This window comes from Podarcis tiliguerta (assembly GCF_965153285.1).
Source record: "Podarcis tiliguerta genome assembly, chromosome: 3".
Lineage (NCBI taxonomy): Eukaryota > Metazoa > Chordata > Lepidosauria > Squamata > Lacertidae > Podarcis > Podarcis tiliguerta.
Genome location: NC_139536.1, coordinates 51,805,419 through 51,823,500, shown reverse-complemented (window position 1 = coordinate 51,823,500; position 18,082 = coordinate 51,805,419). Strand labels below are relative to the sequence as shown.

Genomic DNA, 18,082 nt, shown 5'->3' with positions numbered 1-18,082 from the left:
TTGACTTCAGGAAAAGTTAAGCTGTCGCTTGCCCCACCCCAGCACAAAGCAAAAACCTTGGGTACTGCAACTTTAGCGCTAGGCATGACTACACAGCATTCCTTGGTGTAGGGAACCAAAAGCATTGTATAGTGACTTCAGTTTAAGCCCTCAAAAGCTCTTAGCCACCTTGCATTTTATTGCGTGCTTAAATATCAGAACAAATATGAGGACACAGCCATTTTTTAATTTTAAGTAATTAAGCAGAAGTGCAACAGCTTCATTAACACACTTGAACATACAAGACTACAAAGACTTTTACAGGAACAGTTGGAATAAAAATGTGTTTAGTCTTCAATTGCTCCAGAATGAACTGCATCTTCATAGCACCCGCCTTTATCACCTTTACTTTCAGGGTGAAGCTTAATAACATCATCGATTCGAAGAATAGTAATTGCAGCTTCTGTTGCAAACTTCAGACTCTTTGTTTTAACCACAGTAGGCTCAAATACACCAGCCTGCTTGTTGTCACGTGGCTTTCCATTGATTAAATCAAGACCAATCCTTTAAAAGCAAAGTTAATTGTTTTAGATAGGTACATAAACTTTAGATTGGTTTAATATTCCCAAATGAAGAGCTAACTTTTAATCCCAATTTTGTAACATTTTTGATACAGTGAGAGCAAGTCAACATTTAGTTCCTGTGCTCTTCCTCAAACTTTATCCATTTTTGTCAACCTTGTACCTGAACGAAGTACACCACCAGAAAAACCTACCTTGGCAAAGCTGCCGCTACAGACACAGGGCTTAAGTTATTTTTTTAAGATGATTTGTATTGAGTGCTAGCATATTAAGACTAGAATTAGCTATATGTCATTGGGCTTGTGACAAACAATTCCACTTACCATTTCAAGTTTTTGCGTTCTGGATTCACTTGAGCTTCATTGTGAAATGCCCTGAGTTTTGCAACAAGATCTATAGCATCTTGAGCAGCATTGACTGCTAAAGTGTTTGGGATAACCAGAAGTGATCTTGCAAATTCTGCAATAGCAAGCTGTTCACGTGATCCCTAATTAAAAAAGAATTATATATTAGCATTTCAGAACTATAATGCAAAAGAAAAATGCCTTATTAGCAATAAATAGTCTATTGTGCTGAAAGTTAGTTGAAGTGATCCCATATAGGTATTCAGAATAAACCTATCCATTTTTAAAATCAATCTTACATTTAAAAATTCCCAATGCATCTTTCAACAATTATTAAGTGAATTATGGCTGCTCTCAACTGAAAAAAAGAACTCCAAAGCTACAATAAAACAAAGTTCACAGTCAGAAGTGTTTCCAAACATTTATTAACTAGAAACTTACCATACTGGTTGCATAATTTTCTAAGTAAATAGAAAGCGCTGCTTCAACTGCACCACCTCCTGGAACCACAGACTTTGACTCTAATACTCTTTTGACAACACAAAGAGCATCATGCAAGGATCGCTCCATTTCATCACACATGAAGTCATTTGCCCCTCGTAATATAATGGCGGCTGTAGTCCGTGCCTTAGTACTGTTTCAGAAAGACGAAGTGAAAGGCCCTTATTCCTGAGTTAGTTATCAAAAAATTTAATAGCTAATCTAACCAACCCCATTTAGCTATATTTTTGAGTTACTCATTTTTCATTATGTAGTTAACAACTGAATTGTGTCCAGGTTTATCAAGAAAATTCATGGTCTCAAACTAATTACAGAGGACTGAAAATAATCTATCCCACACATATAAATGCTCACACAATTAAAAAGGCACCATGGCAACTATCAAACATGAAATTTCGAAAGATGTAGCAAAATATGCTGGTGCCAATACTTTATGCAAGAGAATAATTCTTACTTCTTGATTAAGATTAATTCATCATCACAAATTCTTTCTTGAACCACTTCTTCTGCTTGTCCCAACATTGATGCCTCAAAAGTTTCTTCACCTTCCAGATTTGCCAGGGTTGACAACAGAGTGGCTTATAAAAAACAACACACAAACAAGGCCTTTAGTATGCTTCACAAAAGCCACTTTCATTGTGCCAAACAACCTCACTCGTATTTGGGTTTTTAAGGTCCAACAAGTGGCAGTAAGCAACATGTTTCTACATATTTAACTTCACTACTAACAAGACTAGCAAGCTGTGATGTTAAGCTGAGGTGTCTGTAGTTACCTCCAGAAGCCTTAGCAATGCGTTTAAGATCTCTTTTTAGAACTCTGCGTACTCCCATGGCACCAGCATCCGCAAAGTATTTCAGACACATATCATCAATTCCACCAGTAGTCAAAACGACATTTGCGCCTGTGGCCAGGATCTTATGAATTTTCTCTTTAGTGATGTCAGCCTCTCTGCATGAGAGAGTAGGCATGCATTAGTTAAACAGAAAGAAACTCAAATATGAAATTAGTGGTCGAAAAGATAAAATACTCCATAAAACTAACTGTGATTTAATGTACGAGCTATCTTCCCAATTATATTAATATCCATTTCATATAAAATGCTTTCCAGACACACATACAGGGCCTCTGCTAAAGATCTTTAAAGATCAAAAGTAGCATTTTGAAATGAGTTGGACGCCTGTGCAATTGACATGTGATCATAATGCCCAGTCCCATATAAAATCTTTGCAGATGTATCTCAGATTAACTGCAGTTTCCAAACCATCTTCAAATACAGCTCTCCATACTATACAATTGTCTCATTTGAAGGTTACCAGAACATGCATCACCGCTATCAGAGACTGGTAAATTAATAAAGTATACAACTTTCCATCCAAACCCAGCTGTCTAGCAATAGACAGAAGCATAAGCCTGTGAGATAGCTGAGTTAGTAAAGCTAAGAGTCCTATGCTTTCAGGATGATGGGTTTAAGCCCCATATGGGACAAAAATATTCCTACATTGCAGGGGGTTGGACTAGATGACCGTTGTGGTCCCTTCCAACTCTACCATTCTATGATGCAAAGTTTGCTAGACCCCACAAAAAGACCCCTACATCAGATGTAGCCCTACTGCAGCCTTTTTTTGTAAGGTGCCCGCCAGGGTATTACTAGCACTAAAACTTCCATGCATGAGCACTGGTCAGATAATAAAAGTTGAAGTCAAAACATCTGGAAGGCACTAGGTTTGAGAAGGCAGCTCTACTGCTTTCAGTTATGGCACACAATCACAAATATTATGGAGCTCCTTATTCAGGTAGATGAGGAAGCAAACCTGTGGGAAGGTAAACTGATTTAATTGATTTCAAATTTGCCATAAGCTTAGATTCACACACCAACACTTAATTAAAAGAAATCTGCTGCTGTTCTTTATAATCAACTTGAATTGAGCTGATTCTTTCAAAGGATAGTGATACAGTTTGGAACACACTGCTTCAAAATTCTTAAGATTCCGTATTTGCCCTTGGTTCTTTTTAAACATGTTTCACTATCTAAGACAAGCCTGAAACCTATATATACACACTATCATTTTAGTTCCAAGTATCCCCCCACAGCATACCTCTGCCTAATCTGGTCCAGTTTTTCAGGATCTGTGACTACAACCTGAACACCAAGCTTCATTTTAGTCTTCTGTAAGCTGAAGTCAAGACATGCAATCTTTGCATTTACTATTCTCTTGGGCATACCTTTAAAAAGGAGAAAAAACATACCACACATCCTAGGTTGTTTATTAAAATACAGTATTTCAAAATTATTTTTAAAAATCAAGTTAGGAATATTCTTTAAAATGTGCTATTAGTAATTCTTGTAACAAAGTTATTCACCAAAGACTCATTTTCTTGAAACCCACTCTGTTCATAAACCCTCTAGTCTAAATCAGTGCCCATCCATTCAAATCATGCATTATTGGTTGATACACTTTTACACCACAAATCTTTAGACATCTACTAAAAAGTGAGTCCCACTAAATTCAGAGGGCTTACTACCAGGTATGAGGGTGCAGAATTGCAGCCCGACACAGAAGAGGACCAAATGTCTCCTACAGTTTATTTAGTATCATACTTTCATGTTAAATGGAAGTGTTAACTATATTTTATGCCATCTACTTTAGGATTCCTCAGAAAAAGGAAGTGCATGTGTGTCTTTGCTGCTAACACAAAACTCTATTGCTTTGTTGATAAGAATGTGACCTTACTTTGGGAGCCCACAACACAGTTCAACGCATAGCCATTTACAAGAATGCTCTCTTTCTGACTGCGACCATGTGCCTTCAAAACGTTAATGGAGTTGATGGGATAGTGTGCTTGCCCTTTTGAATCTGTGTATTTTACTGCAAGTGCAGCATCCACTACCATGTTGGCAAAGAAGTCACTGTCACTATAAGAAAACCGTTAAGGAGAATAGGAGCAGTTGAGCATCTATTAAATTTACTGCACATCTCAGATTAAAAAGACATTATAAATATCCAAGAGGGTTTCATAGTAGCTAAGACTAAAGTCATTATACATATGCAAGTTCTCTGGAAAGACATTCTTAAAGGAATGCCAATCAGGATTAGACCATGCCTTTATACCTCCCCCACTACATATTGAAGGAATGGGTTTCTGTGTAGTCAGTTTGAAACGGACCCAACCCTCCCCCCCTTTTCTTCTTTCTCCAAGGAAGCATTTCTAAAATGCGTCAACTTGAGCTGTTGAGCAAAATGCAAGAACACAACTGTATAAACAAAGCTCTCTCCTTTATCAGTCACGGCAATGGATGACCTTGGCTGTTCCAGTGGAGTAGGGAATGACATGTCTGGGTCTTATCTTACCACACTCTGATGCACAGACCTAGTCCAGGAACAGCGCCAGAGTGTGTTCTTGGAGTTGGTGACCTCTTGCTCCAAGATAAGAGTATAGGAACAGGAATATCCTTTTATGGTCAGAAGTACAGGAAGGAAAACCCTTTTATGGTTAAGAGTACCAGAGCAGGAACATCTGTGATGTCAACCTGCGTGTACAAGCTGACGTGCCTCGATTCCTGGGGAAGTGGGTGCCTGGAGGATATATATACTGCATGAAATCTCTCATTTCTTTGGACTTGCTGTGGACTGACCACGCAAGTGCCTTTCTGCTGCTCCGGAGAGCAGAAATAAAGAACTCTTTCTCTGAACCAACCCTCAGTGTCATTTGACTTCCTTCCTCCCGTCCGGGAGCAACGCAGAGCCCACCAATTGGTAAAGTCTAATAAGGCTACAATATCTAAGAAAAATTGCTATTTTTCTCTTCAAGGTAGCACTCAATACTTTGCTTCCACAAACTGAAAGGATACATTCCAATGATTTTGGAGGACATTGATGTTTTAGCTGCATTAATAAGGCAGTCCCTGCCCAGCTCATCTGAGTTAATAACAAGGTTCTCATTGATGTATCGAACTGCCTCCCTGTTGAATAAAAGCACAATTTTAACAAGCTAGTTATGATTTAATTTTAATGTTCTCAATGCTTTGACTACTTACAGAAATTATAACATTAACAGTAATTTCATCTCTTTGAAAATGGAATAAATGCTGAAAATGAGTTATTTCCTTCAATGGCCAGCCATCATTCCAAGGATAGCTTATGAAAGAGTTTTAAAATACTACGCAGCATATAAAACAACCAAGCTGAACCCAGCAAAGAATAAAATACAACCTGAATCAATGAGCTTAATTACAGCAACTTAAGACTGCCATCCTATGGTGGCTTAGAGGGTGTGTGAGGGTCACAGACAGAATGGATCTCATACATCTGCAGAAGGAGGCTGATCATCTCAAATCTCCTTCTGCAGGTGCAACAACCTCTATCATACTTGCTGCTCCGATAGCGATTAAAGACAAAAACGTGGTCCTGCAGGCTTGTGAAATGAAGAGGACATTTGAATCAGTCCTGGGTACACTTAGACAGCACACACACACGCATAGATGGGACTTAGTCCAATACACCTGGAAAGCATCAGGTTAGCAAATACTAACACATAAAGCCTACGGCAGCTGTTCTGCCAATGTATCTCTCCTTACCTTCAGCCTAAATTGCATATATGATTGGCCTGTCAGTATGTTAAAAACCCTACATAAAACAAGTCTTTGCCTGGTGTCAAAAGGATAGCAAAGTGAGAGCCAGCTGAGCCTCCCTACAAAGGACATTCCACGTGCAGCATAACACCAGTGCTCTTTCCCTACTTGCCATCCACCTTTCTTGTGATGGCTGGGGCCGTTAAATGTGCTGTCACTGAGGCAAAATAACACGCTGCCCTAAAATAAAAATCTTAAGATTCAATAAAACTTTAACAGGGAAGGTTGAAATTGCTCAGCAGTAGATTTCACCACTGAACAGTTTTCTTACTTGCAAGCTAGACGATATCCACTAATGACAGAAGTGGGATGAATTTTCTGTTTAACCAACTCATCTGCATTTTTCAAAAGTTCTGCAGCAATGATCACCTGTTAGAAATAACAGAGACACAATTTAACAATATGCAAGCTATTCTGTGAAAAAATTACAGCATAGTCAAAGCATGAGTTTAATGAAAAAAGAATGATGGTCTTAATGTGACAAGTTCATTCTCTTTAGTAGATAGAAGGTATCATTTGCAGGTCTTCTTGCTGGCCCTGGAGGGACCATTAAATTAAATTTCACATCCTTTCTACTTTTTCCAAGATTCCATGGCTTAAGAGGATTTGGCGCTGGCCTGGCACAGTTGCCCTAGCTTATCCTGTCCACCCTTGCAAACAGCAGCAGCTTTTGCTGTATGGGGCCCATTTCCTCTCATAGCTTGGGAACGAGTTCTCACCCCAAGTCCATGGCTGCAATGTCTTCCTCTTCAAAGGATAAGCACTTGAGAATACCTAGTGTCTGTGTAAGGGAGACATATCCTGTCAGATGTCTGCTCCTTAAGAACCACATGTATGTGTCCAAAAACCTGATCCCCAACCAGCCCTGGCTAGCTGGAAGTGACATGGTAAGAAGTTTTTATTTGTTTTTTTTAAAAAAGGCCTGTAGATTATGATGCAAGGATAAACATAGCTCAGTATATGCCTGTTGTCTTGTGGCAAGCAGGACCAGAAACTGGGTGAAGAAACAGAAGGCTCTTAATGCACAACAGCATTATTCATTTGCTTCCCCTCTGATTTTGACACAGTTCTATTACCCTATCAGTAATAACCAAAGAAGTCAGAAGTGGAACATGGGTTGTCCCAAAGGCATTTAAAGAGACTGACCTGGCTACAGAAATGGAATCCAAATATGGTCTAAGAATTGTATTTGTTGGTTCTGTTGCTGGGGCAGACTTTAACAACTGCAGTGCTTTCCCAGGCAAATATTCCGAAAAGGAAGTTGCTACTTTTGCTTGCTGGGGGATGGGGAAATGATGGCCCCATTTTGTTTCCTTTGTAGGTGGTTACTTCTGGCTACTGCCAAAGCAGACAGATAAAAACTAAGGTTTGTTCTCATGTTAATGTGAGAGGTTACTGAGTTCTTTGTGTAAATCACTGTGTGCACGATGAAGAAAAGGAATAAACATATTTCAGAGTACAGAAGAGAGTACTCATCCCTATGCTGTACTGATGCCAGCCTGTCATTCAGAATAGCCAATGCAGTCCCAAAAACTTTATTCTTCTGCCTCAAGCTACTCCATCTTTTAATTGCACCACCCCCTTACATGAACTTGCAAGAAAGAATAATACTTCTGACAGTAAAGTGTAACAGGTGTGTTTTCTTTGAATCCAAACTATAAGCATGCCCATAATAATTAATTAAGAGTATGTACTGCCATTTCATATAGGATGAATACATTGTCAATATTCTCCTTCAGACCTTTGGCAGTCACTTATTTATCCCATAAGCATAGCCACTTATTTTGTAATGCAAATACGTGGTAGTCAAATGGGAAGACTTTCCCTCCAGTTATAACAGTAAACACAGGTAGCCTTCTAAGTCGCGCCACTCCTTGGTGTGTGGAGTGCCACAGGGCGCAATTCTCTCCCCGATGCTTTTTAACATCTTTATGCGCCCCCTTGCCCAGATTATCCGGAGCTTTGGGCTGGGCTGTCACCAATATGCTGATGACACTCAGCTCTATCTGTTGATGGATGGCCACACCGACTCAGCCCCGAACACACTGACCAGATGTTTGGAAGCTGTGGCTGGATGGTTTCGTGGGAGCCGACTGAAACTAAATCCTTCGAAGACAGAGGTCCTATGGCTAGGTCGAGATGGCATGGGGATGAGGGACCAACTCCCTTCTCTTGCGGGGGCCCAGTTAGTGCCATTGCCTTCCGTTAAGTTTGGGTGTAATCCTTGACGCCTCCCTTTCCATGGAGGCACAAGTTACAGCAACAGCCAAGGCGACATTTTTCCACCTTCGCCGCATCAAGCAGTTGGTCCCTTACCTTTCCCGCCCCGACCTGGCCACAGTGATCCATGCGACGGTCATCTCCAGGCTTGACTACTGTAATTCGCTCTACGCAGGGCTGCCCTTGAAGCTGTCCCAGAAACTCCAGCGAGTACAGAATGCTGCAGCGAGGCTCCTCACGGGGTCTCTGCCATGGGAGCATATTCACCCAGTGCTTTTCAAGCTGCACTGGCTCCCGGTGGAGTACAGGGTCAGATTTAAGGTGCTGCTTTTGACCTTTAAAGCCCTTCACGGCCTAGGACCCTCGTACCTACAGGACCGCCTCTCCTGGTATGCCCCACGGAGAGCCTCAAGGTCCATAAATAACAACACTCTAGTGGTCCCAGGCCCTAAGGAAGTTAGATTTGCTTCAACCAGAGCCAGGGCCTTTTCAGCTCTGGCTCCGGCCTGGTGGAACGCTCTGCCTCATGAGACCAGGGCCCTGCAGGATCTGATTTCTTTCCGCAGGGCCTGTAAGACAGAGTTGTTCCGTCTGGCCTTTGGCTTGGAGCCAATTTGATTCCCTCCCTCCCTCTCTCTCTTTTTTTTCCCCCTTTTCCTTCTCCTCCTGCGATGAGGCTACATTTTAATATTTTAATGTTACATTATTTTCATGTTGTATTTTACTTTTGTTTTTAAGTTGTAATCATCTATCTTGTTTTTATTATTGCTTGTAAGCCGCTCTGAGCCCGGCCTTGGCTGGGGAGGGCGGGGTATAAATAAAAATTATTATTATTATTATTAAGTGGGTTCAGGAGAGTAACCTGTTTAAAGATAACTCATGGGAGAATGGGCCATATCTAATGCTGCAGCTCCTCTGGCACTAGGGATGTCTGTGTGCGCAACTGGTCTTCATCTTGTATCCCTCTAGCCTGCCGTGTGGCCTCAAAATCAACTCTATAGAATTGGAGGACCTTCCAGAGTAGATTCCAGAGGTGCAAGTGGGGAGGAAGAAAGGAAACCTAAGTGCTACTGCACCAGTGGAACCTTGCTAGTACAACATTGGATACAGCCCAAGGTCTTTTATAGGAGCATCTCCACCCCCATCGTTCAGCCCGAACACTGAGATCCAGCGCCGAGGGCCTTCTGGCGGTTCCCTCATTGCGAGAAGTAAGGTTACAGGGAACCAGGCAGAGGGCCTTCTCAGTAGTGGCACCTGCCCTGTGGAACGCCCTCCCATCAGATGTCAAGGCTATAAACAACTGACTTTTAGAAGACATCTGAAGGCAACCCTGTTTAGGGAAGTTTTTAATGTTTGATGTTTTAGCACAGGGGTCAGCAACCTTTTCCAGCCGTGGGCCGGTCCACAGTCCCTCAGACCATGTGGTGGGCTGGACTATATTTTGGGAAAAAAATAATGAATTCCTATGCCCCACAAATAACCCAGAGATGCATATGAAATAAAAGCGCACATTCTACTCATGTAAAAACACGCTGATTCCCGGACCATCCGTGGACTGGACTGAGAAGGCGATTGGGCCACATCTGGCCCCCGGGCCTTAGGTTGCCTACCCCTGTTTTAGCATGTTTTTAATTTTCTGTTGGGAGCCGCCTAGAGTGGCTGGGGAAACCCAGCCAGATGGGCAGGGTATAAATAATAAATTATTATAGTTCTAATTCAAACACATTAAGCTGGAGTATGTAATTTTTAAACTGTTTATCAAGTCTGTGTTAATTATGGTATTTTGGCTTGACAAGTTGATTGAGCATACTTCGTTTCAACAACAATAAAAGAATAATCCTTTATGTGAAACAGGCTTTTATAAACTAGGCTAAGGAATAAATGGACATAGCAAGCCTAACATTAAGTGGTTGCAGTATTTTTAAAACATCATTGCAGCAGGTTAATTTATTATGTATCTAAAATAAATCATATATATGCTGCTTAGATTTCAAAGCAGACCTGAGTGGGACAGCACAGAACAGTATTGTGCTCCCAGCCCTTTTCCAGTGCACATGAATCTACAAACATACACATACCACAGAGGTGGTCCCATCTCCAACTTCTTTGTCTTGTAGTTCTGCCAGTTCACACAGAACTTTTGCCGCAGGATGCTCTACCTCCAGCAATTTCAGAATAGTTGCACCATCATTTGTAATGGTCACATCCTAATATTCCAGACATACAAACAAACAAACAAACGATTGTTACTTAACATTAATCATAATTATGAAATATAATAGGAAAATATGCAAATAATCATAAAGAACTGCTTAAGGGTCGCTAGGGACTTGCTCAGGGGTCCCTAGTTTTGGGCTAACATTTCTAGCTGTCAGAAAATGTGGCTGCCAAGTTCCTCTGCCCAACATCAGCCAAGGAAGGCCCCCCCCCCCATCCGATTTTCCTGAGGTAAGGACAGGCTGGGAGCTGGGAGGGCTGACCCTCAACATACAGTATCAGCACTAAGCAGTCTGTTTTTTGCTGCAGGTTTTACCAAGCAGCAACCAAGCAAGACCCCACCTTATTTTTTTGCTTCAGAGAAGGAACAGTTGGTGAGCTTACTGGTTTGGTTCTGCACACTCTGGTCATACAGCTACCAAATAACCTCCAGCTTTCCTTTCAGTGTTGGAGCTGAGAAGAGGATAACTATGAAGGGATAACTATGAAGCTGCTGGGAAAATCACCACCCACCCCTTTCAGCTTCAAAGTGAGGATGGAGACTGGTTGCTTTTTACTCTGACTACGATGAGCCAAAGTCCAACAAGTCTTAATTAAGTGCCCATTAAAGGGACATTTTGCCCATATTTTGCAAGGCTGCTGAGAATGGATAACTGAATTAGCATGTATATTTACGCACTTCTGTTTTAAGCCAAACCCTTGTGACCAACAAGTTATGGAAATTATTTGAGTACAGTAATGACCATTCATAACATAAGAATATTCTTCACAACTGAGAGTAGGGCAGTGGGGTGGGGGAAGTGAGGACAAGCTACAACAATTAACCATGATGTTGTTCACTGCTCCTGCTCAAGCTGCACAGAAAAAGCACTTTGGTTCCTGAAATTAATTCTGATTGTGCAGATAAAATATAACTGATAAAATTCTACAGAATGGGGTAGTAAGTGTGTGAAAACGGTCCAGATGCAATGATCCCCAGGCATGCACCTCCAGATAATAATATTATTTATTATTATTATTATTCTGGTGCCCAACCATCTTTACTTTGTCTTAAGTAGCCAATAGCCAGGTACAAAATGTGCCTGGTGAATTTTGAACACTGAAACACATTAAAAAACATGTTTAATTCAGGATAATTTAATAGACTTACTGAGACGTATCTTGGTTGCACAGTGCACTTTTCTCTTAAAATTTACTCATAGAAAATAGTGTCTACTTACACCAATGTCATCCACCAACATTTTATCCAAACCAACTGGGCCAAGAGAACTCTTCACAATATTGGCAATGGAAGCAGCAGCCATAACTGTTCAGAAAAAAAGATACATTTTCCTCTCAAATAGCGTCGTGTTTTTTTAAAAACAATAGGTTACGTGATACAGATGTTGCCCTCAAGTAGGCTCTGTTCAAACAATCCATCCAGTTTTTCACAAGAAATGGACCACACAAGCAGAGTTTGTAATAGGCATTTTCTAGTGTAAGCACAGATCCATTATAACAGTTCCATGCACAGTGTGTCTAAATGTTCTCAGCCTCATGTGCACAGCTGAACCAGTCCAAAAGCAATGAAGTACATTTGCTGTCTTTGTAATACTGTACTATGTTCTGCCATTTAATATAGAAGGAAGACAGTGTTCATTCTTCTCCTTTAGATTATGGCAGGCTTTTCTTTATCCCATAAGCATAACCTCTTATTTGGTAATGCAAATAAGTGGCAGTAGAATGGGAAGGGTCCAACTCCTATCCGAGCACAGATTCTAAATAAACTTGTACCTGAGCTTGAGGAAATAGCTATATATTTTAATTCAATAGATTAAATGCAGTTTATAATGTTATAAATATGCACAATAAGGCTCAAATGTGTTTTTAAAACCAACAGAACTTGTTGTATTAAAGATTAAAATGCAACCTCTCACCACAGATAAACCAAATGCCAGCATAAACATATCTATGCAAGATCTCAATGGGGAAGGGGAAAGACAATGCTGATCAGGATTTTTAAGTTCCCCTCTACTTGTTACATGATCTACCACTACTTGGGATTCCATGTAAAATGAGAAAAACACAGGTAACTTTTAGTTTAAAACAAATCTATATTCACTAGCCTAAATCTATAGTCACCAGTGATTTTTAAAATAATAACCTATTCAGCATTTATGATTATAGCACTTCTTAAAAGAAAATGTGGTTTCAACGTTATCTTGCAAGATAACACTAGTACAGATTTTAAATGACATTATTTTGAACTAATGGAATTAGGTCAACTGATAGCTTAGGATTCTCTTGTGTGCATTACACTCTGACAGAATTTTTAACCCATGGAGCCATGTGAAATTGAAAATTACACCCCAATTTAATGTTTTAATTACAAATTAGCATCAATAATTATTCTTTTTGTGGTTCTGCTTTGAAATTCCTGAAACCTCTTTTTTCAATCGGTTACATTTCCTACAGGAATAGGAGTGGGCTGCCGATATCACGGCATGGTTTCTCATAAATCCTCAATGCATCCAAATCGGGCTTAGCAATGTGGTTGACCAAAGAGACAAGCTTCGGAAGCGAGCCCTGCCATATAAGGAAGCGAACTGCGCCCCCCCCCCCGAGCCGCCAATTCTCGCGGAGGCTGACGGAAAAGGAGCGGCTCCATCGCACATGGAAAAAGCGAATTATTTCACGAACGCGAGACCCGAGGCGTGGCGAGAAGAAAAAAGACTTGAACAAGTGGCTCTCAGTTTGATCCTCCCGATAGATCCCTCCCCCTCTCTAGAGGCTCAGGAAAGGGATGCCTGTGGGTCAGCTCAACGTTCGCCGCCTTGGCCAAAGGCCGCCCGTTCTCTGCGCGCCCGTTAAGCGCAGGGAAGCCGGTTCCGCCTCACACGCGCGCCCGCCCCATCAGCCCTAGCGGAGGCGAAGCCACCGTTAGCCTCCTGAGAGGGTTTCGGAAGGCCCCGATGAAATTAATGACCATTCCTTCTTTCGTTTATTTTTACCGTTCTGCGTGCGGACATGCTCGCCGGTGCCCCGCTCTCCGAAAACCGCCAAAGGCCCGTCGAACGCCATCTTGACGAACAAAGAGAGCGAGGAAGCAACGCGCGTGCAGCACTGCAGACCTCGCGGCGCAAGGCTTCCTGGGTAAGCCTCAAGGCGGCGGTCGTTGGGAGGCTCCTAGCGTCATCTTCGCCGGAAGGGCGTAAGGTATGAACCAATCAAAACGCGGGACAGAAGTTTACCAGGCCTGTCTTTTGAGTTTTGGATGGTGATTGGACCTTGCGCCGCAAACGAGCGTGTCCTTCCTGTTGCGTAGCAACAAGTGAGGCGGTTATATGTGTTCTAGAAGATTCTAGAAAGTGGCCGGGATCCGGTGATGCTCGCGTGAGGAGAATTCCCCAGGTTGAATAAGCGCCTTTGGAAAAGTCTCATCAGCGCCTTTCCCAACCATTTTGAAGCCACTTTTGCTTGAGACTCCCCTCAGCTTGTCATGTTGGGGAAAGCTAGTGATATTCCAATGAATTATTATATATATTTATTATTGTACAGTTCAGAAATTAATCTGATGAATTCATTCCAGCAAGCGCCCCCCCCCCGCACCCTTTCACAAACGACAGAAAAATCAGAGCCGTAGTGCGCAAGCGCACTTTGGATTGACAAAATCAAGCTACAGGGTGTTGAAATCGAAAACGTAAGAAAAAGCGCCGGACCGCTACTGCTATGTAATAAAGGCTGCGCCGGATATGAGCGCACTGTTCTCTCTGTGAGCCTCGATCGACTCTACGGACAAGATAAAAGAAAATGTAGAGGGAAATCCCATTGTAGAGGCGAATTCTGGGTTTTCGGTGGAAAAGCCAATTTTAGCTGTGAAAAGGAGAAGGAGAGGTTTTCAGTGGCTCCTATAGGGAACCCAAGTCCCAAAAAGTCGTTTCCACTCTCAAATTCAGATCTTATTTCGTGTATTCCCCGCTCCGTTTCTAAGCATTTAAGGCATGCAAAGTCCAATGCCAATAATAGTCTATTCTTGTAGGTTGAGGGAACTAAGATTGAAATATCGCAGGTTAGAGATGAGTTTATGCGACTGATTTAGATTCCCTTCCAAATCCTCCGTGCAAAACGCCGCTGGGTGTGTAGCAGTGGTAAAACTGCATAAACTGCCCTCCTGCAAACTCCTCTTCCAACCCATTCTGCGTCAGTTGATTGCAGATGCCTTGCGTTCCTTTTACATGCTGAAAGCGCTGCGCAGTTGCATGTCCAACAATTAGATATAGGGAATATTTTATTTTTGCTGGCGGATCTCAGTTCCAGTCCGGGAGAGGGAAGTCTCTGAATATAGCAAGTCTCTCATTTCCAAAACTACGGTCCCATCTACACTCTCGAAAAGCTATGGGTCTGTGGACCCAACATCTAGCCGTACAACTCTATGCGCTGTTCGTTTATAGGACCTTTCTATGGAGGAAAGCGGGTGGATTTCCTTGAATTGACCAATCAGAAGTAGGGTTACAAACTTGTGGCAGTGCCTTGCCCCGCCCCCGGGGCGGAAACGGATTTTCTTTCCTATGGTTTGCATATAGATAGAGATAAGGAGTAGAGCTGAAGCTCCGAGCTTCCCTTTGTAAAAATGGTGCTGCCCTGTGCTCTGTAGCGTGTGTTTCTCCCGGCGTGATGGCACTGAGGAGGTGGCGGCCTTTGCAGCTGAGGATCGTGGCTAGGGCATTCCCGGCAGCTGCTCAAGGTGCTGAGATTTGGATTTGAGTGTTAATATAGAATTCAGATGGAACCTGGGGAAGGACCCCATTTAAGTGAACGGAAGCCTTTTCTAGTCTGGTCATACATATATTTTCTGGGAAGCTAACTCTACTGACTTCGGTTAAATTTCTTTCAATCGTATACAGGTACTTACTAGGTTTGTGTTCGAGGATCCGATCCTAAGCATATCTTCTCAGGAGTAAATCTCACTGAGAGTCTGCTGACTTTTAGAACACCTGGGGTGTTCCGGGGAAAACTCAAGCACGCCTTACTCTGAGAATCGATGCCCAACTTCCCGTTAGTAGAAACTTAATATGTACTTGTTGTAGTATTTGATCCTTAACAATGCTGCATGGCTTTCCCTCCCCCTTTTCTTTCAAAGGAGGAGCTACTGTGCAGTAAACTTCTGCCTGGTTTTACAAATACCTTTGCTGAGGTCACATAATGCAAAGGTTTTGCTGACCTTGTATGCTGGAAATATTTCTGTGCACTGGGTTGTGTTAAACTTTAGTTTTTCATTATTTATCTGCAGGTGTCAGATGTAGTTCTTCTATTCCCAGTTCCAGACCTTCTGCCAAAGATGAAGAGAATACAAGAGAAAATGAGATTGTTGCCCCCGACTTCGTTAACCGTAATCCACGTAACTTGGAACAGTTATCTCTAGCACGGAAAGAGCGAGGCTGGAAAACCACATGGCCAAAGCAAGAGTATTGGAATAGGTAGGTTATAAAAATGTAAAGCATAGAATAATTCTACAAACATCTGAAGAATATTTTGCTAAGAAACAGTATTTTCTTGTTCAAAGCTTTTCTTTTGTCTCCTGATACGTTTCTTCTAATCTGCAGAGAGCAATTGTGTTATCATGTTGTCAGGCTCATGCTCAATGTTCTGAATCTCAGTCCTCTTCACTGTCATCCCTGTGAGCAGAGGACCTAAACCTTGCTTCATGTATGCTTTGTTGCAGTGTTTGAGTTTTGATTTGAGACTTGGAGAGAGGAAGAGGTGGTATTGTGTTGAAATTGGCAGGGAGGAGTTCCAGGTATAAAGCATAAGGTTCTCCACTATAAATAGAATGCTCGGGAAACTTGTCATTGATACTATATCAGAATATTTGTTGAAGTAAAATAACGAAATGCTGTTTTTTGTGCCTTGCAATTCAGGTTACGACTTGAGCGAACACAGCATCATGTGGAGGCCTACGTTGTGCACTGCAGTGGTCGCATTGTGGTCTCTGCCTCCACTAGAGAGTGGGCCATAAAGAAGCACCTTTATAGTACTTCAGACGTCACAGCCTGTGAGAATGTGGGGCGTGTGCTAGCACAACGCTGTCTTGAAGCAGGAATCAACTTTGTGGACATTAGAGCTACAACTCCATGGGAAATAAGTGGTGAGGCGGTAAGTAGATTACTTTGGAGTTTTAGGCTTCTGTTAACCTAGAAACTCCTCTTACGTTTTAAGCTCTTATAACAGCCTTGTTCACTGAGCAATTAATTTCTAACAATGGAGTGCTAAGCGATTCAACTGATGACAAGCAATCTCCCTTGGTGTACTGTTTCACAATGTGAAACATGTCTGTATAGTGCTGCTAAATGTCACTAGCACTAAAATGAGAAATTAGCATTATTCATGAGAGAAGGGAAAGATCTCTTGAAGGATTGGGACAATCAATGGGAAGGAAGAATGTGTGCCAGAAAGATCTTAATTTCACATATAAGCTAATAGGGTCTGAACTGGGGGTGGTTGACAATGAAGCAGATCTTGGCGTCATAGGCGATAGCTCAATGAAAATGTCAACTTGGTATGTGGCAGTTGTGAAAAAGGCATGAAAATTTCGTGCCAGGGATCCTTAGGAAAGAAAACAAAACAGCAAAGTCGTAATTCTGTTCTTCAAATCTGTGGTGCAACGGCAGTTACAATACTGTGTAAAGTTCTTGTTGCGCCACCTCAAAAAGGATTTTATAGAGCTGCCAAACGATAGGAAAAGGACAGCTCCCCTATGATGAAAGGTTACAGCTTTGTGGGGATATTGTGCGGTGGGGGGAGGTTAAAGAACCTGGGGCCATCCAATAATTGTTGGAAGTTTCAGGACAGTGAAGAGGAAGTACTTCACACAGTGAATACTGAAACTATGGCATTTGCCACCACAGGATGTAGTAATAGCCACTGGCTTGGGTGGCTTTCAGTGGCTTTCAGAGCAGAATGGGGAAGTCAATGCTTTCAACAGGTATTAGCCATGATACCCTCACAGGCATCTGGTTGGTCACTTTGATATATCCAGTGGGATCTAAGAATTGCAACATTCTGTATGTTGAATATAATAACACAAATCATATACTAAAGGTTGTGATTTAATTGTTTTCTCTTTTTTTAAAAAAAGGTCCAGAGATTCCAAAATGCTATGGCAGAGGGCGGTGTTGTACTGAAAGAACTGCAAAGAATTTATGAATAAGTTGAAAATTCATAAGAAGATGCTGAGAAATACTTTAGAAAAACCTGCAATTCTGTATTTTTAGGAGAAACAAACACATTTTCTTCCTATGTTAGAATGTTATTGAAACATTTTATGTTAAATAAAGATCTAATAAAATGATGTTGGTGGCAATTGTTGGTGATTTTTTAAAAAAATATAGTTTTATACAAATTGGGCTGCAGCTGAAACCTCTTAGAAATAATTTCAGAGCAGTATATTCCTGCTGCCTTTTACAGCTTCTTGGTTATTGGTCCTGATCTATGAAACTGAAGCTTGATTAGGGCACTCCTGCTGTTTTTCTATCAAAACTACCCCCATATAAAAAGGTTCAGAGAGAGATTAAACAAAACAGAAATTAATTAGCCTGTGGTAACAGTGAAAAAAGTTATTGTTTGCTACTAC

At 41.6% G+C, this 18,082-nt stretch overlaps 2 protein-coding genes across 2 annotated transcripts; one reads left to right on the top strand and one right to left on the bottom strand.

Moving 5' to 3' along the window:
- Positions 1-158: 158 nt before the first annotated feature.
- TCP1 (t-complex 1) lies at positions 159-13,758 on the bottom strand. Its single transcript, XM_083434164.1, has 12 exons — positions 13,464-13,758; positions 11,694-11,779; positions 10,335-10,463; positions 6,308-6,405; positions 5,257-5,367; positions 4,139-4,320; positions 3,503-3,629; positions 2,179-2,354; positions 1,860-1,983; positions 1,346-1,538; positions 884-1,047; positions 159-543 (listed from the first exon to the last, which is right to left on the bottom strand). Exons 1-12 carry the CDS (start codon positions 13,531-13,533, stop codon positions 327-329), a joined length of 1,677 nt encoding a protein of 558 aa, XP_083290290.1. The 5' UTR covers positions 13,534-13,758; the 3' UTR covers positions 159-326.
- Positions 13,759-14,844: 1,086 nt separating this feature from the next.
- MRPL18 (mitochondrial ribosomal protein L18) lies at positions 14,845-17,812 on the top strand. The gene is made up of 4 exons (XM_083434312.1): positions 14,845-15,196; positions 15,743-15,929; positions 16,371-16,605; positions 17,588-17,812. The coding sequence occupies exons 1-4, from the start codon at positions 15,127-15,129 to the stop codon at positions 17,657-17,659; spliced, it is 564 nt and encodes a 187-aa protein (XP_083290438.1). The 5' UTR covers positions 14,845-15,126; the 3' UTR covers positions 17,660-17,812.
- Positions 17,813-18,082: the final 270 nt, after the last annotated feature.

Bases quoted from the DNA above. Each gene is read 5' to 3' on its own strand.
- TCP1 (XM_083434164.1), bottom strand. From the start codon at position 13,533: ATGGCGTTCGACGGGCCTTTGGCGGTTTTCGGAGAGCGGGGCACCGGC. The intron at 1,048-1,345 runs GTAAGTTTCTAG...TTTTTTAATTAG, and splicing joins AAAATTATGCAACCAGTATG to GGATCACGTGAACAGCTTGC. The intron at 544-883 runs GTAAGTGGAATT...TTGCTTTTAAAG, and splicing joins GAACGCAAAAACTTGAAATG to GATTGGTCTTGATTTAATCA.
- MRPL18 (XM_083434312.1), top strand. From the start codon at position 15,127: ATGGCACTGAGGAGGTGGCGGCCTTTGCAGCTGAGGATCGTGGCTAGG. The intron at 15,197-15,742 runs GTGCTGAGATTT...ATTTATCTGCAG, and splicing joins ATTCCCGGCAGCTGCTCAAG to GTGTCAGATGTAGTTCTTCT. The intron at 16,606-17,587 runs GTAAGTAGATTA...TTTTAAAAAAAG, and splicing joins GGGAAATAAGTGGTGAGGCG to GTCCAGAGATTCCAAAATGC.